The 25,811-nt window shown below is 45.5% G+C and overlaps 1 protein-coding gene across 2 annotated transcripts in view; it reads right to left on the bottom strand.

The window, feature by feature from the left end:
• The window catches only part of STK32B (serine/threonine kinase 32B), a gene marked incomplete at both ends in the record, with an annotated part of 241,085 nt that overhangs the window by 50,436 nt on the left and 164,838 nt on the right, over nucleotides 1-25,811 (bottom strand). For both annotated transcript variants that reach the window (XM_080928587.1, XM_080928588.1), the window contains one exon: nucleotides 18,803-18,976. In XM_080928587.1, coding sequence (XP_080784713.1) covers nucleotides 18,803-18,976 — 174 coding nt within the window. The remainder of the gene's footprint in view (nucleotides 1-18,802; nucleotides 18,977-25,811) is intronic.

Raw genomic sequence — 25,811 nt, 5'->3', positions numbered from 1 at the left:
ACAAGTGTTTGTCTCTCTAGGCATAACGAGGGAGAGGAAGCCACTTTCCTGTAAGCTGGGGCATCATAGAACCCCAGAGCTTCCACGGAACCCCCATTCCCAAGGCCAGGTTGTTTTTTCTATGTGTAGTGAACACACAGAACTGAGATGCTCTGTGTCTGAGTCAGCCTGCCTCATGAGACCCAGAGCACTTCAGGAGGAAGTCTCTATGGTAGCAGGAAAGCAACAGTGAGAGTGAATGGGTGAGTGTTTGCCAGGGGCCTTGCAACCACTGCCAGACAGCCAGGGCTGTGATATCATTAATATAAAAGTTTCACACTCACACCCAGACCACTTCAGTCCAGTGTGCTCAGTGTAAATCTCTATTCACACCTGCTCAGCATCCCATGGCTTTCTCCTTCAGTACTGCCCATCACATCCTCATCTATGGCTCTCCCCTAGCTCAGATTCTAATTTTCCTTTTCCAAACTTTTAACTCTTTCCCAATCTCCCCATTAGAACCAAGACCCATTTAGAACTGGCTCCCTCACCTCCCCCTCCGCTCTCTCTTTCCCACTCAGCACTTTCTACCCACCAAATGCTGCAGTCGGACCTCATTCCCTCTTCCTTCCCATCATTGGTTCACAGCTAATTGAACAGGTCCCCTTCTTTGCACCACAGAGCAGTGTCGTCTCTGGCATCCTGTGCGTCATCACAATACGGCAGCAACCCCCCCCCTCCACTCAAACCTTTCTCATTATTCACCTGCCGAAGGAACCAGGAATATCACGTGCTACTTAGTGAAGAGAGTTCTGAGCAGTGTGCTGTGTGATCTGGATTCTGGAAACCTAGAAGAATGCACATGCCTGCACCTAGACTGTGTGGTTTACTACTGATGTAGGGTATCCAATACAGCCTTAGCCTCCAAGGCAAGACAGTGAAGCAGGTGGCTGAACTGAAGATGGGTCAACTGCAATATTCCGGCAGGACTTTGTTTATCTAAACCGGAATAAAGTTGTAGGAATACTAGGCAGAAGAAAGTTTTCCTATGGGGCAGCATGTATATTGTCTGTCCTACCTGGAATTATTATGTCAGACATGGGCAAACTTATAGAACCCACTACACACCTCTTAGTCCTGGTGACCTGGATCTGTCTATCTGCATCTGCCTCCATCTGTCCCAGTCTGTGGAGCTGAGCAGAGTTTCACCAGAGGCCTTCACTTTGCTGTACCCTTGCCTGGGAGGGCTAGGCTCAAATGTTTGTGGATCACACTTTTCTCTAGGCTGATCCCCAGCTGCCCTTTTTCCATAGACCCATGACCCAGTGTGAGAAGCTTGCTTACTAGCTAGTTTGCATAAGAGCAGGTGGTTTCTCATGGTCTTGTCTCCAGAACCAAGGACCAGCACCAGCAAGCAGACGTCCAAAAAGCTGGTTCTGTGGCTCAGCTGAGGGCTTGTACCTAGACTTGAGCTGGGTGACTACCTCGTGGCTTCCCAGATGGCTGTAGGTTAGCAACATCAGAAGCTTCAGCTTTCCAGGACAGTCACCACCTTCCATTCTGTAGACAAGACAGACCTGCATTTCTCCTCAGGCCCAGTTAGAAGTGGTAGCCCTGCTCTGCTTACAGGGGTGTTATGATTTGAATATTCCTCATCCCCATCTCATGTTGAAAACATCTGGAAGTGGGGCCTGAACAGGAAGTAAGAAGGGTGACCTCCCTAGAGCTCAGGAGACCCAAGCCAACTCCTCCTCCTCATGTAACCCTTTGATAAGTTGTGCTGTATGCAATACAAGCTTCTCATTAAAATGTGGGGTGGGGACAACCCTTTCTTTGGAAGCTGCATTTCAGCATTTGAGACTCGTAGACTTGGGGCTGGGGGATTCAGTTTGACTGGCAAGAAGGAAGAGAAGGCATTTACCTCATGGTTCATGAGTGAGTCTACATGGGTGGTAGAAAAACAGATTGGAAGAGGGGAGGGACAGCATAGAGACATCGCCATAACTCCCACCCACCCATGGCTGACCACAGGGCTGAGTAGTACCACAAAAGGGGGTCCTTCTGCCCTGTTTTACTAGGGAATATTGGCTCTCAAACAGTCTGCATAGCACTCTCAAACTGAACTGATACCATAAAGATTGCTAGTTTTAGGTCTTAGGTGCTGTCAGTTTTACCCATTAGGACACGCTGCTAAAATATATGAAAGTCACAGTCATGGATGGTCAATGTGGGGAGTCACTTTTAGATTCTACCCCAAACCAACTAGCCCTAGGTCTCACAGTCTTTCTATGCTTCTATTTCTTCATCTATAAAGTGGGCTATTCAATGTGTCTGCATCCACAGGAAAGTGGGAGTTAGTGCAGTGGCCAGGAAGCCCCACATGGAGAGGCACAGTGGCTAGACATGAAGGTGTCTCATGACAAAGCAAGTACTTTCGAAAGACCAAGAGTGCTGGGTGGATGTGGTGACACGGGCCCATCATACAGCTACTAGGAACGTTGAGGAAGGGAAATTACAAGTTCAAGGTCAGCTTTGATAATATGGTGAGACTGTGTCTCAAAATAACAATTATGAAGGGGGCTGATGATTCAGCCCAGTGACCACAGGGCAAAATAGCAAGTCCTGGGCTTAATGTCTCAGAATGGGAGAAGAGATGGATGAGCCCCACATGACTTTGTCAGCAAAGAGACTGGGAGAGGTAGCTGGGCCAGAGCCTGCATGAGTGTGAAGTGGATGATAACCCCCAGTTTTCATGGGAGACGGTGGGGCCAGCAGAATTGGTGATGAGCTCAGGAAGCACACATCTACCTCCCCTGCTCTTGATGGGTCACATTTGAGAAAAATGTAGCCTCTAGAAGTTCACATTCCATCCTAGTTATATGGAAGAAGTATCACCATTGATTCGAGTATTGATCACTTTGACCCCAGACATGTATCAGTCTTTTCTTTTAACAAAGAAAAGGAGCTCAGCCGGCAAGTGATGGTATCTATCAATGACTACTGCTATGTGTCATTTTTATTTGTGTGTATGTGTGTGTGTGTGTGCATGTGTGTGTGTGTGTTGTATGTGTGGAAGAAAAATTGAGCCTGTAACCACTCTGTCCTCTTCTACATGCAGGAACTCAGAAGTCTAACTCGGGTTGGCAGACTTGATGACAAGCACCTATACACACTAAGCCATCTTGCCAGCCAAACTAACGTGCTATTTTGATTTGAACTAATATATATTTGTAGTCTGAATATTAACATTCCATATCCATAGTAGAAACCTAATTTCAAATGCAATAAAATGAGGTTCAGGGTGGTTATATGATCGGGACCTGTGGGCTCCCCCTTACTGAGAAATTAGTAACTTTCTTGAACAGTTTAATGGAGCCTTTTCTCTTGGTGAGGACACAGAGACAACCTATAAAAAATGCTAATTCTCCTACCCTTGCCCTTGGCCTTCCCAGGCTCAAGAACTGTGAGCAATGCATTTCTTATTTATTTATTGTTTATAAACTATCTAGTCTAAGGTATAGCGGTCTTAAAAACTGAAACAAGCATCTGGTATTCATAACAAACATAGCTGCTTCTTTTCTAAAGAGCAAATTGACTGCATTTTTGGAATGAACAGCAAAATGCATTAAGATTAACAGAGAATATTAAGTAATTAATTCCAGAAGAAATGCAGATATGGCAAGAATTTTAGTAGAGAATTCATTGGGGTTTCTGCAAAGTTGCCACAATTGAGTGTCTTTAGGAGATGAGCCTTATTCTCTTAGTTTCTGATGGTCAGAGTCCAGTCTCAGATGCCTGTAGGCCTATCCTATTAGGACTCTGAGGGAGAGTCCTTCCTGCCTTAATCAGTTTTGGACAGCCCACAGAGCTCAGAGTCTTGTGGCAACACCCTTTCACGACACCTTCTTCCTTCGTCCTGTTCTATCCTTTTCTCTTTCTTAAGGTCCCGTTCACTGGAGGCTGGGCTTGCCTTATCTAGCATGACCTTGTTTAATATTCACCTGAATTACATCAGCAAAGATGAGGTAATAGTTTGAGGTCACAGACAGATGATAATTTGAGAAGGTCACAGTATGGTCCCTGTGGTGGCTTGAATGAAAATGGCCCCATAGCCTCATAGGGAGTGGTATTATTAGAAACGTGGCCTTGGAAGAATTGTATCCCAAGAGGTGGGCTTTGAAGTTTCAGAGTTTGAATCCAGAGTCATTCTCTCAACTGTCTACTGGTCCAGATGTAGAACTAACTCCACAGGACCATGTCTGCCTGCATGGCCACTATGTTTCTTATCATGCTGATAATGGACTAAATCTCTGAACTGTAAACTAGCCTCAATTACATGTTTTCCTTTTTATAATTTGCCATGGTCATGGTGTCTCTTCACAGCAACAAAAACCCTAAGACAGTCACCTGGCCACTGAAAATAGGGCAGAGATCATGGGAGCAGAGTCTGTTTGGTAATGATGACTATAGAAACCAGGAAGAATTCAGGCAGGTGCTGACACTCTTGAGTTGCAGAAAGGTGACCATTATGTAGAGGGAGAAGGACATAACCAGGTTCAAGGGGGAACCAGGTTTAATTGGTAGGGAAGGATGGGGTGAATAGCAAACGCCTCATAGGATAGAAGAAGTCAAGAAAGTGCACAGCCATGGCAATTCAAGCTCTGGAAACCACTTTGTGTTGCTCCCTTCTCAGAGATGGAGAGCTTGAATGAGACACAGCCAGAGGAAAGGAAGGATGGTGGCATTCATGCTGGACATGGTGTAGTGTATGTGCCTGGGAGATGTTCTGGTGGAATCAGCTAACTGATAAACAAGGAAAGAAAAGGGAGATTCACAATGGAGACATGGACATCACCTCCAAGCTTGTTTAGGGTTATCCCAGGGCCTGGCTAACACAGGTCCACAGGTTATGCACATGAAAGGTCAAAGACTGAGCTTTCTCCTCTTTCTTTGCTGTCAGGGCTGTCTCTCCATGGAAGAATCAGGGCACTAAAGTTTCTTCCATTCCAGAATGCCCGTGCAGGCTCCAGGCTGACCACAGTTTTTGATTATGTGTGTGACATAATTGACTTATAGTTCAAAAAAAGACAACCTCTTCTGACCTCATTTGTGTATTAGTTGTCTTCCTTCTGCTTCTTGGGGTCTTGGCTGTGGTCATAGTAATCTAAAACCTTTCCTAGACCCATAGTTTGTTTGTTTTTATTATTATTTTATTATTAGTTTCTCCAGGGCTAGCACAGAACCAATTGCATAAATCAATCTGATTGTGAATGGGTGGTAGAGAGGGAGAAGTGGAACTTTAGTCTGAGAGTCTCTCCTTCCACGTGCTGAGGCCTTTGGCTCAAATACACATGGGTATAGTCATAACTGTAAGGGCAGCGATGAAGTTGAAATCTTATTAAATAGCTCACTGATCCAGAAAAGATGGGAGGACAGCCATCATTTCGTTTCCAAATATTTGGAAGCTTTGAGCCCCATGTAAAATGAAATATTAATGGCACTTTTCTTGGGATGATGACAGTTCAAATAGCAATGACAATATCTCATGCAAGAAAGAGCAAGGGGCAGGAAGAGACCAGGAGTCCTGAGGTATTGAATACTGCAGGGTTCCTTAAGAAAGAGCAATCAGCTTTGGCAAAAATAACTAACCCATGACTCAGATAAAGACAGGACCAGGGAGTGCCAGGGTGTCCTAGTTAGCCCTGTTAACTTGGCCCTGCTTAGAGTCAACCTGAAAGAGGAAACTTCAGTTGTTCATATTGTCCCATGGGCATGTTTGTAGGGAGTTGTTTTGACTGCTAATTGATATAGAAGGGCCCAGCCCACCATGGGTGGTGCTAGTCTTAAGCAAGTAGGCCTAGGCTGTTCAAGGAAGCTCTTTGAGCATGAGTCTGGGAGTGAGTGATCCAACAAGCATCATTTCTTGTCCTCACCTTCTTCAGTGATGGACTATAACCTGGAGGTGTAAACCTTTCCTCTGCAAGTTGCTGCTGGACATGGTGTTTTATCACAGCAACAGAAAGAAACTAGGGTGTGGGCCAGGGGGCACTTCATGAAGTCTTGTTCTTACTAAGCAGCTCAGAAGCCATTAAAACTCATGCCCAACCTTCACCCTCCACACTACCTACTGTTTGTGTGTCCTTTCTCTCCCATTTTCCAAAGGAAAGCCCCGGTACCCATATCCTATGCATGGTGGGCTATGTTGTACATGTTCCATGAATCGGGACAGAATCCTGTGAGAGTCACACATGATTCTTTACCTGAAAATATTTATGTTGATGTTTGCCTCTATTGCAAACAGTTCTGAAATTTGACTTAAGCTACACAAACCACCAAAGGGTTATACAGTAAATGTTAGCAAGAAGGTTGGGGGAAGTAGGGCACAGGCTCTCTGAACTTCCTGTACTGATTTTCCAAAGTGCTAGAAACATCTTTGGGCAGAGTTCGGCAGCTGTGTTCTGAGTTTAGGTTTATTTGTGTAAAGTTTTATGAGGATACTCTTGCTCCTAATCATTTATCGATTCATCAGTAGCATCACTATTTCATGTTGCCGTGCCTAATGAAGCCTACAGTGTTTATTTGGTTCATGTCATCTTCTTACCAACATCAGAGTGATCATGGAAGGGAGCAGGCACACGAGAACACAGACTCTCCATGACTAGACCTAAGAGAGGCTCTTCTGAGCTGTCTTATGAACTATATTTCATCTCTGACAGATGGAAGTTGACCATGGTAGGCCAGTGTCCTGGTCAACTTGGCACAACTTGGAGTCCCCTGGAAAGAGTTTTGACTGAAGAATTACCTGTGGCACAATTAGTCTGCACCCTTACACTCTTATTAAGAGACAATAAGAACCCACAGCAAGGTTGCCAAGTTCTGACTGGCTGGTATAAAAGATGGAAGGTAGGCCATCTGATGCCACATAAGAGCTGCCTGGGAGAGTAGATGCATGACATTCTGGCCCTGGTGGCATGTCTGCTGCCTGCCCTCTGATATTATAAAGAGCCAAAGTAAAAACAAGAATGGGAGATACAGGTGGGTGAGCATGCATTAGGTTTAGCCCTTAAACAGCAGTGGCTGAACTAAAGCAGATATTTGAAGGCATCTAGAGGCTGCTCTTTCAGAGCTGGAGGAGCATCTAGACATTGTAGTGTGTGTGGTGGGGGGGGGGGCGAGGCAGATGTACTCTGTATTCTCAGCATTGTTCTTATTCTCTAGCATGAGAATAGATTCACTACATCTCAATCATTATTGAGAGACAAGGTTAGGAAAGGACAGAAAGCCCATGGGGCTGAGAAAGTTCTAGAGACAGTGACAGTGATTCGTTCATATGAAGGAGCCCTCGAGTCCCAAACATGTACAAGATCCATCATCCTTCAACCTTGTTACCCTAGGTACTGAACTCCATTATGAGTTCCGGAGAGGGCAGACCATAGTCCTGCTGTATCACTCCCCAGGGAACTACTATGCCAAGATGGCAGGATAGTCACCAGGGCACAAGGGGGATGGAAGTAAAAGCTAATTGGTTTACATGTCTCAGTGGCACCGATTATGTAACACATTAGCCAAGGTCACATTTCCTACCTAAACGCTGGCAAGTAGCCAGCCAGGTTCCACAGCTGTACTGTGTTCTTTAAGCCACTGTGTCAGCTGGGCTAGCAGAAGCTGCCAGCTTGATAGTCCCATGCTCTGCCCTAGTCATCCCTTCCCATCTCCCTGTAGGATCCCCCCAGCTTCTGTTGAGATGGGGTGCTATGTAGGGTATGAGGGTGTTGTCCAACAAGATGGATGATGTCTCTAGATCCTTCCTCACTGAAGCCAGTTTCCTCATCACTCTGTCCCCTCCCCCCTCTTGTTTCAGTGTTGCCCTTGGATGACACACAGTTTTGGCATCTCTACCCTTTCTTTTTGTCAAGAGCCATACAGAAAGCTCTTCTCGACCTGCCTGTGTCCCTTGCTAATCATGAGTGTGAATGGACTCTTGTTCTGTATGGATAGAACCATCTTGATGGTCTCACCAGAGCCCTGTGTGACATTTCTATTTCCTCTTCAATCCTAGGGAAAAGAGGAGTGCTTCCCAGGGAGGAAGGATGACTTGGTTTTCTTCTGAAAGTAAAATCTAGATGTGGTGTAAAAGGGAAGATTGGAGCACTGGCTCAGGCAACTGTGGGCTTAAGCTCTCCCCATCGGTTCTCCTGCTTATTTTCTGTTTAGCTTCCAGGTCCACAATGCACACGGATGCACAAGGAAGAGGCTTGGATGAGCAGGTCTGGCAGGATGAGGGTCATACACATAGAACCTTAAGATGCGGTGGGAATGTGATTTGAAGCAACCTTCAATGCCACCAAGACTATAGTTGAATCCCATTTGTTTTTCAACCCTAGCAGACATGGAAGTTGGCGTCGGCTTCAACAAGGACAAGGTCAGAATGTGGACCCATGTCATCTGCATAAAATGCCAAGTGTTACTGCCCATTACAGGTCATCATGAGAGACCAGACACATCAACTGCTACTGCAGCTGTCACATAGAGCTGAGTGACTTTGCAACCCGTGCTTCTCCTCATCCCAATATCATGTTTTGGTCATCAAAGGTGCTGTCTTTCTTCATGCGTCATCTCACCTCATGGTCTGTCACCTGGGGTATGTTGTATGCTCACTAGTCAAGGAAGAAAACAAAAATCCCGAGAGATCAATAGGCTTGCTCCTGTAACACAGAGAGCAAGTGACTGAGACCTGCTCTAGCCCATTGATAAATATTTTCCTCTTCTATCTGCCTTGTCACTCTCCAGGATGGTACGAGGGAGTGGAGAGAACAGATGGGCTGAGCTGTGCTGGGACACACCTGTGCCCTTTCTCTTATTAATCTTCACAGAAACTCTGAGGTCAGTTGAGGAAAGAAGATCAGGACGGAAGGGACTGGGGTGGGTTTCCACAGTGAGAAGGGCTGGAGTGTGGCTCATCAGACCTAGTACCTGCAGTAAGGACTCTGTCTCCTAGAGTCACGCTTACTTTCCACTACGACGTGACTCAGGTTCTCTTAAAATGAATGTGGACTGTGAACACACATCAGGTGTGTGTGTGTGTGTGTGTTCATCCATGTGAGTGTGCACAGGCACATATGTGAACATGTATGGAGGCATGCGGTTGGTATTGGGCATCTTCCTCTTCTACTTTTTTTTTGAGACAAGTTCCCTTGCCAACCCTGAAGTTCACTGACTGGTCAATGGTGACTGACCAATAACCGCCATGGATCTTCCTGTCTTTCTTTCCCCGGTGTTAGCATTGCAGACAATGACCGAGTTTGTATGTAGTTCTAAGGACCAGAACGCTGGTCCTCATGCTTGTGTTTCGAGCACTTGATGAAGGCATTCCCCGATCTGGATGCACATCTCACAGAAACAAATCTAGTCAGGAGACACATCAGAAGTCTGCCCTCCCATGCTTCTACAAACAAGTTAATGAGGGTGTAGTCCTGAGTCAGCCTCAAAACCAGCTTCCTCTAAGGCTGCCCTGGAAAGTCCCCATCCTCAGCAGTTTGAGTCTCTGCAGCTCACCCCAGAGATGGGCAAACACATGCTCAAATTCCACTGACTCTCTAATCAGTCCCTTTTGGAAAATGAGTAATATCCACACAGATGACAAGCTCCTCTTAACTTTCCAATCGGCCACAAGAAATGTTGGTAAATTCCACTGACTGCCACTCGCCACAGGAATGTACATTTTCAGCTTTGAGCCGAGGTTTTTCTCACATAGAAATCTCTTCAGCCCAGCAGCCTTCCTGCTATGGAACAGTGGGTGTGGGGCTTCTTAACCATGCAGGGGGGTGGAGAAATGCCAAGAAATCTTAGAATGCAAGTAATTGGCATTCGGAGTTTCACTTAGACAGAGGTTCTTACTGCCCCATTTAGCTTACTTCTAGAAATATCTAGAACTTACTGTGTACCAGGCAGTGTTTTATCCTGGCAAAGCAGAGTACACAAATACCTCAAACTGTGGTTTGAAGTAGGAGTCAGATGTACAAATATGGAATTTTCTAGATATATACAGAGCCCCGTAAAGACACAGAGGGAAGGAGATGACATTGTGTGGGGAGACTTCCTGATTAAAATATGTATATTACTTTCTAAAAAGAATGGACTGAAGTTGCTGAGAGGACACTCAACACAAGAAGACTTAAAGGTGCATGGTGGTGTTTGGGGCCTGTTTTTATGTTTCCTGTGGTTTCTTGTCTTCTTCCTCTGTGCCTTTTGAGAAACCTCGTTGCATTCACTGTGGTCCTAAGAGGCTTCCATGAGCTCAGCCCACTAGGATATGGGGTGATGGTTTCTATTTGGAATACACAGAAACTCATTTGGGGGTATGTCTTGAGAGGAGAGGGGAGGGAAGTGGAGGGGAGAGGAGGAGAAGGAGGAGAGAGAGGGGAAGAGAGAGAGGGGGGGAGTTTAATATTTGCTCTGATGAGCATGTGACTCAAGAAGAACCAATCAGAGTCTTCTCTGGGGTAGATGTATGAGTTTGATGGAAAGGATCTCACTGTGTTGTGGTGGCCCAGCTGGGTACAGGGTAGTGGGAGGCTGATAGCAACCTTTACTGAAGGACTACAGAGACCCCCAAACTCTCTTATTTTCATTCTTACTGTCTCTCTTGTGCAAAATATAAGGCGTGATGACTTTACAAACTCTCTCTGTATTCCGACTCAGATTTGATTGTTATTTCTCATAATGCCTGTGAGGAGGCAATGAAGACAAATTCATGTGACTTTAGTATCCCAAGGTGGTTGGCCACTAGAGGAGTGTGTTTGTGGGAGTGGTGCCTCAGCTTAACCTTCCATTGCTTTGCCCTGTGGATAGACTGCACTGGGCACTCACCGGACATCAGGAACCTCATCTCTAACACTGAGACTGCTCCCTGATATGGTGGTTCACAGACCACCATATTCAGAGATGATATTCAAAGAGCTGAGACTAGCTTTTGAGTGAGGGTAAATTCTCAAGAGAATATTATCTAAGGAAATAATGTCTCCAGTGATGGTAGGGTAGATAAAGGCAGAGGAACACTTGCCTTTGTTCTGTTTCATACTTTTGGCCATAAAATCTATGTCCCATTTTGGCACATTTATGGTAATATCTATATTGCCAAATCCCTGATATTTATAATGAACTAATTGCCCTAAGCTCTACTTAGGGCCTTTAGCTTCATGGCAGTATGAAAGCAATTCACAACAGCCGATACTATATTTGGATTTGGGATTGCTTTACTTGTGTCTTGTTTTTTGAGACAGGGTCACACTATGTAGCCCAGGCTGTCCTCAAATTCACAACCCTCCTGCTCCAGCCTCCCAAGCCCTCTGATAACAGGAGTGAACTGTTGTATCTGGCAAGGATTTCTAAGTTTACTCTTTCCCCAGGTTAGGAACAATCACTCAGTCACCTTTGCAGAAGCTTAGCAGCAGTGACAAAGCCACCAAAATATGGCCCTGTGAGATGAAGCTAGGTTGTTCCCATTTGTAACTCTTGGAACATTTGGAAGATGACTTTTGAAATAATTTTTAAGACTAAACTAAGAGATATTCTTTGAGAGACAGAATTCAGGCTTTCTAGCTTTATATCATGGACATTGGGGATACAATATGTTAGTATGTTTTTAGGAATCAAAGTTTTCAAGTTCAGTTTTGAGGAGAGAACGGGGAGGAAGAGAGACAGAGAGACACAGAGGGGGAAAGACAGAGACAGAGACAGGCCCTACTTGCTCCACAGGCATAGAGAAAGGAGGAGAGATGCTCTCTGGAAACATCTCATTGAATGTGAATATAGAAAGAGGCAGTTTGGCTCTTTAGTAAGGGCAATTATCTAATTAGTTATGAAAATTGAATTCTTCTTTGTTCAATAATAGGATGAGCACTTCAGAAGAACAGATCTCACCCAGCAAAACCTGCAGCTAACATGTGGCACAATTAGCAAACACATCAATTAATATGGAGACAAAGGGAAGTCACAATAGGATAGCTTGGGACTGCTTCTACTCCCATAATTTGTCCTACTGGAACTTATTTCATATTTCATAATCCTGTCAAGCACATCATTTTGTCTCAGCCTCAAAATCTAAAGGTAAGCTTTGCAGACAGTTGTGGCCATGGTTCTAGCACTGAAGTCCAGTGTGCAGCTAAAGTACAGCATTTGCCTTAACTCTCCAAAGAGACATACCACAAAGAACCTGGATTCAGTCCTATACCAGAGACAGTTGCAGGACCAAGCAGGGCAAACCCATATTCTTTGGGTGTGTGTGTCCTCATAAATGGTTGAGTGCACACGTATGTTCATGTGTGTGGATGACGAGATTGATACTGCATGCCTATTTTTATTGTTTTCGTCTTTATTTACCAGCTGATTTAGAAAAGATGGGTAGATTGGATGGATGCATAGGTGGATACATGAATGGACTGATACATACATAGGTGGGATGAATGGATGGACAGAAGGAGAGATAAATGAGTGGATTGTGGGTGGATAAAGAGATGATTGGAGAGGTAAGTGCATGGACACTTCAGCTTCTCCTGCAATGCACAGGATGCCAAGTCCAGCACAGGGAGATCATGCCCAAGCTCCAGCACAGGAGTCTCCAAGCTTTCACCATGAAAGCATTTACCAGCTTCCATTTCCCTCATCTCACCCTTCACCTTATTTAGAAAACGACTTCTACAACTCTTGTGACAGTTGTTACAAGCTGAAGCCCACACTTGGTGACTTTGAGTATCAGGTTCTGCATACTTGAAGTAAGTAGAGGTGAAATATTCATTTGTCAATGACCTGTTAAACCTGTATTGAACCATGTCTTCCCTTTGGAAAACATCAGCTACCAACCACACCGGTCCTGGTCCTAGTTCCTCTGAGTTCCAAGGCTGGTGGCATGCATGCATAACAGCCCACATCTTAGACACATGGCAGGAACACAGTACCCCACCTTCCCTAGTCCACATTCATCCCTTCTATTCCACTAGCTCTTCTAGTCCACATTTATCTCATCCTTACCTTTCTGCAGGCTGCATCAAATTGTAATATATAAATGTATACATGCAGCCACAAGCATGCACACACAAACAAGTGTGTCCCAGAATGTGGTGATAAAAACTTCAATATGGCTAATATTTTAAATAGGCTGTGGAAGTATCCCTTAAAATCTGTATTTTTTTCAAGTGAATATTTTGGGGTGGTGGGGGACTGGGGTCTGATTGTTTCTGTCTTAACACTCAGTCTTGGGGATTTTCCCATCATGCTTTGTTGAGTGTCTGGGTGAAGATGCAGACAATTCCACTCAGCAAAGGCCTCAGCCATGGAGCAATCACAGAAATAATACTTTAAAAACTTCCGTGTTCTCGCAGCATGCTGACATTTCAGAAAATGCTGACCCGCTTTCCTGCCACCTCGTTCTCTGTCTTCCTTCGGAACATCTTCTGTGAATTAGCCTCTGATTCATTGGTCTTTTGCAGAGATCTGTTCTCTGCTCCCAGATTTCACTCCGTGTCCTTTGTCATTAAGTTGAGACCTGCCCTATTTCGAAAATTTATTATCTAACATAAACACTCACTACCCAATTGCAGATACAATTTGTACCCAAGGGATGGGACAACCCTTCTAAGGATAAATTGGATTCTCATGTATCTCACTTCTCAGTCTGCATGAAGCCATAAATCTTCAGAATTCTGGCCTGGAACAAAGGAACCACAGCCCTGCACTTTGAAATAAGTTACCCTTGAAATGCAATTAGAATCTTCATCCTAAATGACAGCCCACGGGACTATACATGAATATAGTATTCATAATGTATATAATTTTTTGTAATTGCTATGACACTAAAGGACTGATAATTGGGAATAACCAGGGGGAGGTCCTAACTGTCATGCTTGGCCACTTAGTTGCAATACAATTGAGGGAGAAGAGATGGAGCTGCTAAGCTTATAAAAACAGGCCCTGACAGCTTTATCTAATGTTGATTAATTATTGTATAATTAATACAATTGATTAATTATTGTATATGTTTCCTACAGGATTATTCATAGCATGTCAGGGTGGCTTTTGTAGGAATATTTTTGAACATATTATCTTCCCATTCCAGTTCCTCCTTCTCCTCTTCTCCCTCTCTCTGGTCCCTGTTGTTCCTCCAGATAATTTTGCTTGTTTGTTCATGTTATATATACACATATGCTGTTTTGTATCTGTATAAAATCTGAGCAGAACCTACAACATGTGGCTTGCATTAAATATTGCATTTTGCCCCCTGAGGAGCCCATGTCAAAGACAGCAAAACGGAGAACAGAGAGGTTGAGCATTTACAGCTGGCTAAGCCAAGGCAGTCACGTGCAACCCTGCTGTCTGCCTTGCTTCTCCTCTAGCAAGAAAACTCATTTTTGCTCTGCTCCATTGGAGAGACGGCAACTCATTAAAGTGAAATTCAAATGAAAAGAGGCAGAACAGGAAACCACACACAATTTCCCTCCAACCCCAGTGCACCAGGAAGCAGCCCCTTGCTGCTTTTTACTAAAAGGCAGGCTTTTCTTTACATAGGCATGCGGTTTATATGCTATAATCTTCTCTGAATTGTGTAGAAAGAGTACGCATCACCCACTGGAGCAACCTAATCTCGTGGTCTCTATAAAGGGTGTGCATAGTATTAGGCAATGTTTTCCCTCAGGTTATTTCCAAACTATTGGTTATTATGAGTGGTGCTGTGACAAATAGCCCTAGGCTTGAAATGTTAGAAGCAAGCAGGGAGTGGAGCCTTAAGAGTGAAATTTGCTGGTCAATAATGAATGTGTAAAAGGTGATCAAAGCTTATGAATATGTAGAAGGTGCTTGATTCTTACATGGCCAAATGTCTTTTCAGAGATTTGTGATGATTTCTGCCACCGCCAGCAAACACACACTCGGGGTTTTCAGAGAACATTTCTCTGGAGTGCTTTGCACCAGCAAACATCCTCTTTCCCACCTAGGTAAAGCATGCCGAAGGCAGCCTCCCTTCTCCCAAGTGTTCTTGATCCTCAGGTCCAGATCTTACCCTTGCTGGCTGAGATCTTTGGGATTGGGAGCTGGCTTCAACAGAACACTTTGGAGCCAGCTGAGACCACGGTGAGCCTCCGTGGGTCTCAGGATAGGAGGAAGCCACGCATTTATGAGTGTATCCATTTTCAATTCACTATCTGGCACACAGAAAATCCTCTGCCTGAGCAAACAATCTCAGTTTCTTGGGTCTCCCTAGGTCATCAAGTCAAAGTATATGCATCTATGAAATACTTACTGTGCTCCATGACCTCACTGGGATAGCACTGAATGTCTGCACCTGGGAACTTAACATTCCGTCCATCTTCTGTCCCTAGGGGCTTCCCTAAAGGGTGAGCAGAGCCCCTGTGGATGCTCAGAGTAGTGGGTGCTGCCTTTCTCTCGTGGGAGTAGTAGGGGGTCCTCATGTAGCTCAGCAGGGCTGTTCTATTCTCTGCCTGACCTGCCCCTGTCCCAATCTGGACTTCAGGGTCTGTGTCTAGGAATGTCCCCGAGACTCTGAGCTGGTTTGAGAAAGAGGTCATTTACTGCACACAAAGAAATGGTTCTGAGAATTCCCAAACACTCACTGTATGTAGGAAGGAGCTCTTTCTGCCCAGAGGTGCTGGTATAGGCCTGCAGTGTCAGCACTCAGGAGTCTGAGGCAGGAGGATCATGAGAACAAAGCTAGCTTGGACCACACAGGAGATTGTGCCTCCAGAAGACAAACAAATAAATCCTCTTTTTACCCTCAAAGATGCCTCCCTAGCCAACAGAGGTAAGCTCACCCCAGCAGCCTTTACTGAAAGTGGGGGTTCGAACACAGACCCCGGAGCCATTCTAAAGTCATAGTGAGATTCTTGAGCCTCAGTTCCCAGGAATAATCTCCACTGCTCTGCTCTCCCTTCTTCTTCTCCTCCAACTTCTCTTAGAACTCTCCTCACATCTCTTCATCCCGCACCCAACTCCTCTTTTGCTACTGTACCAAAGCGTACTTGAAAACATTCCAGACAAAAGGTTCTCAGACTGTAACAACGCAGCGACATTTCCTGTCACCGCCCCGCCCCCTTCCCTTCCTCTAGCTCAGACTGTATTGCAGCAGTGAGCTGCATGCTGCAGATACAAGTTCTGCCTTCAACCTGTTCACTTCAGGTAGCGGTTGCCTTCCCACTGCTGCAAATTAGCACTCTAGGGCTTCTTCTCAGCCCTTCCGACACACTCATCCTTCCTGCTTTCTTGATGAAGTAATATTAGTTTTCATTTTAATCAGTACTAGTAATGGTTTTAATTGACCTTTATTAGAATTAATATTATTTGCTAGTATTAGTGGAAATGGCTGGCCAAGAACTTCTTAATTATGTTAACCAGGCTGGCTGTGAACTCAGAGATTTGCCTCCTTCTGCCTCCTGAGCAGTATTAAAAGCACCACAGAACCTGGCATTTTTATTAAAAAACATTTATTTACATGTCTGTGCATGTATACACAGGCATGTGTGCTCTCTCTGTGTGTGTGTGTGTGTGTGTGTGTGTGTGTGTGTGTGTGTGTGTGTGAAAGCTTCCAGGAGTTGATTCTTTCCTTTTCCCTGGGGGTCCTGGTGATTAACTCAGGTCATCAGGCCCAGCAGCAGGTACCCTACCCACCGGGATATCCTACCAGCTCTTGAAGGAGTGCTATATTTTGGCTAGCCCACTTTTCAAATAATTCTGATGAGGGATCAAATGCAGAATGAGCGTACAGTTAGCTGAGGTGCCTGTGGATGGTGACCCTAGGCTGCCCCTCCAGTGAGTAACCGTCTTCGTCTTCTATCACCGAGCTATAAAAAGTGAATTTTTTCTTACCAACTCAATTCTGGAATCCTTAGTAAATACCTCTGAATTTTAAAAAGCACACATGGGAAAGAAATCTGTTATCTAAGATCTTGGTAATAGTTATTTTGATGCTTTTGGACCCGCTGTTTATTCCTAATGTTCCTCCTATTTTATCATTGCTTACTTTTCGTTTAAGTGATATTCATTGTTTGTGCGCATGGGACCTATGGGAGTTGCTTTTCTCCTTACACCACATGGGTCCTGACTGGATGAGACTGCAGCTCCCTGTCAGGCTTAACTGCAGGCACCTTGAGCTAGTCTGCCATCTTGCTTGCCTTCCGTTTAATGTTCAGATTGTAACAGGGGAAGATTTCCCCTGACACCCGATAGTCCTTCCTTGTTATGATCCAGCTGGGAACTAAGGTGTCTCAGGAAACCTCTAAGGTCACAATCTCTCCTCTCAGCTGAATCCCATTTCCACTGAAGTCACTGGCGTTGCCTGCTTAGCAGTACCCGGCTGATGGGCAGAATTCTCTCAGTATTTGGTGGATATCTAGGTGACCTTGCTGCCCCGTGTATGGGAGGATGGTACCTGGCTAGGACCATGTGCATTAGCATAGCCTTCCATGTAACTTACTCCCCTCTTCTGAGTGCTGACTGGCCTGGAGTGGGAGACACTATGGGACCTGATCCTCAGTCCTTCCCGGAGGTTGGCAGCCCCTGGTTTTTGTTTTAGCCTTTTTATTTTCCTCCCCGACCTTCCTTCCGTAGGGATTTTTGGGGCTGGCAGAGCCTTTTAGGGATTCTGTAGTGTCTAGCAATTTTGACTCCTTGAGAATTACAGCTTATTTTTTGTATGTGTTATTTTATGTCCTATGTACTCCTTCACATCTTCTGGCTCTAACAATGGAAAAATTTGATATGACGAACTTCTTCAATTTTCTCCATTGTTATAAACTTTAAAACAACAACAACAACAAACAACGTTCTTTTCTGTCATTTAGCTGAGATTTTAAAAGGGAGCAAATGGGAGGGGTGTGAAGTGAGGGTGGGGGTTTGGGTAGGAGTTTCTGTGGGTGGGTGCAGTGGGGTGGGGTGGGAGGTGAGTTTAATCTGCCTTTGTGACCAAGAAGTCCAAGATCTTGTCCTTTCCAGGTTTTCTAAAACTTTCTAAGTTAGAAAAGGATCATAAGGATACAGTATGCCCATAGGTGATCAGACGTAAAACTCCCTCCATCAGTTCCTCCCTCTTGTCCATAAAAAGATATGGATTCCACCATTGCTTTCCAGAGCCCCTCCTGGAACTGCTGCTTCTGCAAGCAAACCCACTTCTGTATTGTGGTGCTGCTGGGCTCAGTTCTGAAGATTCGGGTGCCCCATAGAGCAGAAATGTCATTTTCCTAAAGCTCAAGGCCAGCGCTGACCACCGAAGAGGAAGCTGGTGCTGAGCACTGAGCACAGCAGGGACTTCAAAGGACAGAAGGAGACTGGAGTCACTCCCAATGCTCCATCTCTGCTGACCTGATGTTTCTGGAGCTTGTTTATTCCTAGCCTGATGTTCATGTGGACAGTCTTCCTACATGGGTACCTGACAGGTGCCTCGTTTATGCATCCAGCTGGGAGCTGGTCTGGAACTTGGAGCTAGATTCTATGGTATCCCAGACAACCCCTGATGTCACAGTCTCTCCCTCCAGGCTCAGTCACATCAGCAGAAGTCACCCCAAACACCTTTGGATAGAGAAGCTAAGACCAAGCGCCAGCCCTGTACTCAATCAATAATACAAAATGGGCAGTCAGTGGTCACGATCAATCTCCGTTAAGGCCACATGGTAGTCTGCCCTCTGCAGAGACTGTAAAGGCAGTGTCAAGGCTGTTCTGCGTTTTGCTGAAATGCTGCTTCACTGTACACTGCAGCTGCTTTTCTACCACTACGCACAGCGCCTACCCCGTCACCATCCCTGTCTCCTTCTTGTACTGTTACCTGTGGATGATGTGGTACCTCTGCAGGTACTCCAGAGCCAGGGCCAGCTCACAGATGTACAGCTTCACAGCCCCCTCTGTGAAGTGCACATTCTGCTGTAGGTGGTAGCGCAGGTCCCCACCCAGCAGCAGGTCCACGACCATGAACATGTCTTCCTCATCCTGGAAGGAGTACCTAAGAACAGAAAAGGACACAGCTTAGGAGTGGAAACATCTCTAAGTGTCCTCAGGGCTAACATTCTATTTTATAGCAAGGTAGACTGAGACCCAGAGTGATGCTGATGTTGCCTATAGAAACATGCTCGGTTGGGTGAGGGTGAGAGGCAGAAGGCTTTCTAATTCCATCTGGCCTCTGCACTGTGGGCTCACTCTACTTCTTACATTAAGAAAAGTTTGAGTTCCAACATTATTCCCCAGACTGTCAGGCAAACAGACTCTTAACTGGCTGGATGCTCATGGTTTTGGCTCATGCTTTAACCTCATGTTGTTATAGCACGTATCTGGGAGGTTCCCCAAAGACCCATGTTTTGGAAGCCTGGAGACAAGCCTGTGGCATGATTGAAAGGTGGTGGAACTTTAGGAAGTAGAGCTTAATGAAAGGATGCTGTTATTACAACAACCTTGCAACCACAGACCAAAGTCTCTGAAAGTCTGAACCAGTGCAAACCTTTCTTCCTTTAAGGTTGATTAAGCTCAGGTGTTTTGTTATAGCAACGGGAAGCTGACTTACATACACTATTACAAGCTCTTTGTAGTCAATAGTTCTGTAGACACATCCTTCTCCCCAGCAATCCCCATACCCTCTGTACATGCTGTTGCTCTCCACAGGGAATTCATTCCCAGAACCCTTGAGCACAGTGATGCTCTATGACACCCAAGTTCAGGTGTTTAAGGTAACTGGCAAATTTTTACTCTCCTGGATCTTGGAATCTGGCCAGATCCTAATCCATTATTCACTAGCCAGTGGTTGCAGCCAAGTTCCCACTAATGTCCAACATCAAAGTCAGCCCTATATGAACCACTGCCCACCTGAGGATGTTCTAGATAACCACACACACACACACACACACACACACACACACACACACACACACACAAAACAAACCAACCAAAACAAAACCCAGAACTGCTCAGTGAGGCCCAGCTGGCTATAGAATATGAGCCAGAAATGCCTTGGTGCTTTTAAGACTTCAGGTCTTAGTGTGGTATTTATTTTTATTTTATTTTATTTTATTTTATTTGTCTTTGAAGCAAGAGAAAACTTGGAACTCATTTTAAACTCCAGGATAAAAGAACCTGCACCTATGTGACAATAAACCATTGCCTCAAGAGGTGGCCTCATAACATCAGGCATGACAGATCACCCTGTACCAATGTAGTGACCCTGACAGCTGTCACTCTCTCTCCTTATAAAGCCACTGATGCCATCCCAGGGCCTGCATCCACAGCCTTGTTTAACTTTAGTTACGTCCTAATGGCTGGCCTCGTGAGTGCCATTCAGATGTGTGTGTGTGTGTGTGTGTGCATGTGTTACACATGTGCAATGGAATCTGCTACTATGTAGAAGGACTTAAGAGGATCCTGGTAACATGTCTTCCATGGAAGCTCAGTTTGCTTTCTAGTAGATGATGGGCCATGGAACATCACATTAATGGCCAGTGTGTCCAGTGTGCCCTGCTCTCCAGTCACGGCAGAGCTGTCAAAAGGGATCTTATTAAACATTCTGCCACAATCCTTCGGGGAAGCGATGCTGGATTTCAGGGGGAAGCTTGCATACTGGGATGAATCCTAAAGGAGACAACCTAACTACAAAGAGAACATCATTTAAGCAATAATTCAAGCTGGGCTGTTCCTTGCTACAGATCTGTATTTTGCCCCAGGCCAAAGACCCTGCTTTCCCAAGGAGACTCAAAGTGAGTGCTGAGAACAGAGTGCCCTCCCACTGCTCTGCTCTTGTGCTATTCTGTGGCTCTGCCCTTCTTGTTCCTCCTTGCATTAGAATGATAATTATGGCTTCACCAAAATGCTGCACATTGTCATGAAAATGATGGGGATGCTGGATGAAGGAGAGAGAGAGAGAGAGAGAGAGAGAGAGAGAGAGAGAGAGAGAGAGAGAGAGAGAGGGCTCACACAGTGATGCAGACCTGAGAAGTTTGGATAATTAGGTTCTCCTCCAAGCACAAAGAAAGCCAGAAGGTGTGAGGACATTATTAATCCCAGCCTGGCTGCTGAATAGGCCAGTATGAAGAACACAATGCTTGTTATTGTGTGTGTGTCTGCTGCGTGTGCCCACACATGTGTGCAGGTGCATGTGCACATGTGTGCGCACACATATGAGAAGAAGTGGAGACTAACCTTAGATGTTGCCTCTCAGGTACTATCTATCTTGGGTTTTGAGACAAGGCTTCTAGTTACCTTGAATCTCAGCGATTGGGCTGGCAGGCCAGCAGGTCCTGAAGATGGCCACTCCTCACTCCGCGGTGCTGAGATTGAGTGTGCACCACCACTCTTGGTTCTTTTACATCATTTCTGGGGAAGGAACTCAGGTGCTCCTGCTTACATCACAGAGAGTGATTTTACCAACTAAGCCAGTGCCATATCTCCCATTTTATTATTATTACTCTTAGACATACTGATTTCCCACTTTCGTTTTGAAAAGAGGCAAATGACTTCTGAAAGTTCATGACATAGGGCAAACAAGTAACTTAAGGAAATGGGGGCTGGAGGGATGGCTCAGCAGTTAAAAGAACCGGCTGTTCTTCCAGAGGACCTGGGCTCAACTCCCAGCAACCATGTGGCCATTAACAACTGTCTGTAACTCCGGTTCCGGGGAATCTGATGTTCCCTTTTGGTGTCTGTGGAAACTGCATGCACATGGCTAAACATCCAGGCAAAACACTTGTAAAACGACTGTTAAACATTTGAGAGAGAGAGAAAGAGAGAGAGAAAGAGAGAGAGAGAGAGAGAGAGAGAGAGAGAGAGAGAGAGAGAGAGAGAGGGAGAGAGAATAGAGGTAGAGAAAACCACCACCCAATTCATGCTTAAAGATACTTTCTGCTTGCCCAAAACGGACCTAAAATGCATGAAGCCTCACCAGAAAGAGAACCCCGACCATAACCAGACTCACAGTTGACAGGGAAATAGACAAACTGCGTAGGAAAAGCAGGATTTTTTGACCGACACACAAGTGCACTTAACTCACAGGCTACAGTAGGATATTTGGCAATGAACAGAGATCAAAGCGTGGTGTTTATATGTCTGTCATCTCCTCTGACTTTCTCAAACAGACAATGAACAGTGAGCATTTTTCTTGGCACGAAAACCAGATGAACATCCCCCCCAGGTGTTAGGGTGATAAGCGGTACATGACTGTGTGACTAACCCTTGTCTGTATAACGAGTTGAAGAAGGATTTTATTTTAATCTGTTGAGTTTGACTGGGACGATTCAGTCCCATTTGGCAGATGCAGTCCTGCATGGGTGAAAGTCAGAGAATGTGAAAGCCATGCCTTCCATTCCAACCCCCTCCATCTCTGAACATGCTCGTGGTGCTGAGGCTGGGAGCCACGGGCTTGGACTAATGCTGGCTCTGGAAGAAGCCTTCCCTGCCCCTCGGAGGCTGACAGTGTGACCCCTTCGTGCTTTGTGGGTCAGACAAGGCACCATCCACTTCCCAGAAATCTTATGAATTCACTTTGTTCTTCCAAACAGCCTATGAGGTGAGGCTCATGATGATGACACTGTTGTGATTTGCGTGTGTAATGTCCTTTGCACGCTTGTGTATTTGAACACTTGTTTCTCAACCAGGCAGTATATGAAACCGTGGAGATACAGAGAACATCTGCTTCGAAGGGAAGGGTAGCCTTTAAAGGTTCTACCTCCCCCAGTTCCAGGCTTCCTCTCCCCGGTCCGCCTGCCATGCCAGGAGTCCGCTATGCCTTCCCAATTACCATGGATTAAGACCCTGAAGCCATTGAGTCCAAAGAGCTTGTTTTTTTATATTGGTTTTAGAACCTCATGGTATCTTAAGGCTCCAAGAGGTTAAGCATCCCCAGATGATACAGCCAAAAAGTGGCAGAGCTGAGAGGTGATCTGTGAGAATCCACCTGCAGAATTCCCAGTCTATGTCCAGGGCTCTAGGGTCTTTTGCTTACCTTATAGTCTTGTAACCATTTCTCCTGGTCTTCTCCCCCCAACTACCAGGCAGACCCTCTGAGCACAGGGACTTGTGTCATTAAACACTGGGTCCTTGCACTTAGCTTGTCCACAAAGCATTGTACACACTGAAGAGGGAGCAGATCACAAACCCCTAAAGTGCCTATAGATGTGAGGCAGACCAGCTAGTTATACGGTCTGTGACATTGGGAGCTGTGAAGAAGAAGGATGGGGAAGAAAGGTATGTGTCAGATGTAGAGCATGCTGTTCCTGTTAGATTCCATCTGCCTATGAGATCCCATCACCCCATCACTGTTTTCCTCTTATCGCAGAAGCCACAGACTTACACCAGTGTGAACTACCACTCTAATCTTCCCCCATACCCTCCTCACTCAGCCCAGGAGGCAGGGTGACCTTTCAGTGAGCACAGTTGGGGAAAGGAGAAGGTTTGCTTGGCAGCCTTCAACCTGCTCCCCCACAAGTAGTTCTGGGACCTGTCTGCCGACGTCTACACTCCTGCCTGCTGACTTCCAGGTTAGTACCGGGCACCTGGAATGGGGGCTTGTCATATAGCCACCATTTTCTAAGCTGTCGGCAAGACTATGTCACAGTTGAGTAAGTCCTCTAAGATGCAGGTCTAAAGCTGGGTGCTCTGTGGTGGCAGCACATGGCTATCCCCCTGCATCTGTCAGACCCAGTCTGTCTCTGCATTTCAGCCACACTCATGGATGCAGACCATCCCTCTATACTCAGCATATCAGCCATGGACATATCCACAATCGCCATCACATGTCCAGTAGACAAACCCCAAGGTCAAGAGAGGCTGCAAAGTCCTAAGCCCTAGGTCAGATTTCCCAAGACACGTGCCAGGCTCCCCACCACCAACCTGGTATTGCTTATAACCAAGGTCAGCCAACTAAGAGACAGGACCACAAGCTAGGAAGGAACCAGAAAAGAGCTGACAGGGCAAAGATCCGAAATAAAACATGAGACCAGTTGTCCTATGTAGTCGCTGAGTAATCAGACCTAAATCTTTCCTCTTGCCCAGGGCTTAGGATCCAGTGACCATGCCAATAGAAAGAGCATTGTTAGTAACGAGCCAAAGCATGGAAGAGACAGGAAGCCACGGCAGGAAACCCAGAAGCTTTAGACCTCTGTCAGCCATCTGCAGCATTCATGGCGTCTGCAGCAGGCCTTCCTGTTGTTTTCTTCCTGAGACAGAAGCCATTAAGTACCAGGAGATGGCTCTGAGGATGTCAACCAGGAAATTCCAGCAGCTAGGACAATGGCCAGTCTCCAAGGCTCATCCTCCCCTGTATCACTACTGTGTGTTGCCTGCAAAGGTAAAGAGCCCTGCTTTAGATCACCCCTCATCAGTACCCCGTCTAACAGGGCAGATAGAGAGGAGGCCTCACCTACTACCCTGGGCTCCAGTGACTCTTGGCTATCTAAAGTCCTACAAAGAAAGACCTAAAAATAGTCTTGTCTCTGACAGAAATCCAATAATGGGATGTCAGGCTTCCCGTCAGCTCCCATTGTACACATAGAAGGAGCTTATCAAGACTGCATTGTGCTTGACACGCAGACATCTTTAATAACATTTTTAATAAACTTCACCACAACAAACACTTTTACTGTTTAATTTTGACCTGAGCCACAAAGTCCTCAAACTACTCAGACATGATGGCTGTCATTATTGGTCACAGGAAGCTGTCTCCCATCTCCTGTCTCAGGAAGTCAAATGGAGCTGGGCAGCCATGTTCTGCCTCCTGTATGTCAAGGAGACAACAGAAGGTTGGGGGGATCCTTATAAACAACCCAGCTAAAGCACCTAGAAACCTTTCAAAGAGGGTCAGGTGATGGCAAGTGCACAACTTCCCACTGTCTACTGCTGATGGGGACCTTTGCCAACAATTTGTATTTGTCTACAAATGCAGATGTTTTTGTATCACAGTAGTCTTAGGATTTTTTGACTCAGAGCCTTCACACAGTTGGTCTAGGACAGGTAAGAAAAAAAATAGAGAGTAAAAGCTGTCTTACCCAGGATATGGTACCTCTGCTTCCCACCTGAGACCTGCTCTGAAAAGTACTCATCCTCTCTGGAAACACCATCCCAATGCACTTGGCGGCACAGGCTTTGAATCCAACATGGGAGGCTGATGCAGGTGGATTGCAACCTGAAGATCTGCGTGGGCCACAGTGCCCCAATCAAGGTCAGACTGGGTGAAATCCTATCTCAAAGGCAACAAGTAAACCAGGGTGCTGGGGACGAAGCTTAGTGGTGGAGTGCTTACCTAGCCTCAAGGAGGCCCTGGGTTCAAGTCTAGCAATGAATAAATGAAAAAACAAAATCAAGAACAGATTTCCTATCACATTTTAAATTTGGTCTGTTCCTCATCAACCCAGGTGTCTTGAGTTTTAAAAGTACAATGTAATTATATTATAATATCAAAAATAGGGCAATGTAAACACAAAAGGCCAGAGGGCTACATTTTAAATGAAAGTAATTAAACCATTTCCACTCTCAGAAGGAGACACTGAAGTTGAGGGTGTTTTGGGGTTTGTGGCAACATGACAGCCCTTCCATCAGCTCTGTGTCAGGCCCACAGCAACCCCTTGGCAATATGTATTTAATGCGACTTTTCAAACTAATGACTTCCCTTGGTTCTGACATGTCACTACTTTGATTTTTAAATGTGATTTGAGGCTTACTTGATGTCTTCTTGTTGAAAAATAATGTGTTCTGTTCCAGCATTGTAAATAGAATTCCCTATTTAAACAAGAGCGGGGGAATGGACTGTTGCTCTACAAATAGGGTTGAGCAGTTTGAAATTGCCTATGTTCCCCTGATTTTGA

Source organism: Micromys minutus (genome assembly GCF_963924665.1).
Source record: "Micromys minutus genome assembly, chromosome: 1".
In the NCBI taxonomy this organism is placed as follows: domain Eukaryota; kingdom Metazoa; phylum Chordata; class Mammalia; order Rodentia; family Muridae; genus Micromys; species Micromys minutus.
The sequence above is the reverse complement of the archived record's forward strand: the minus strand, read 5'-3'. Positions and strand labels throughout refer to the sequence as shown.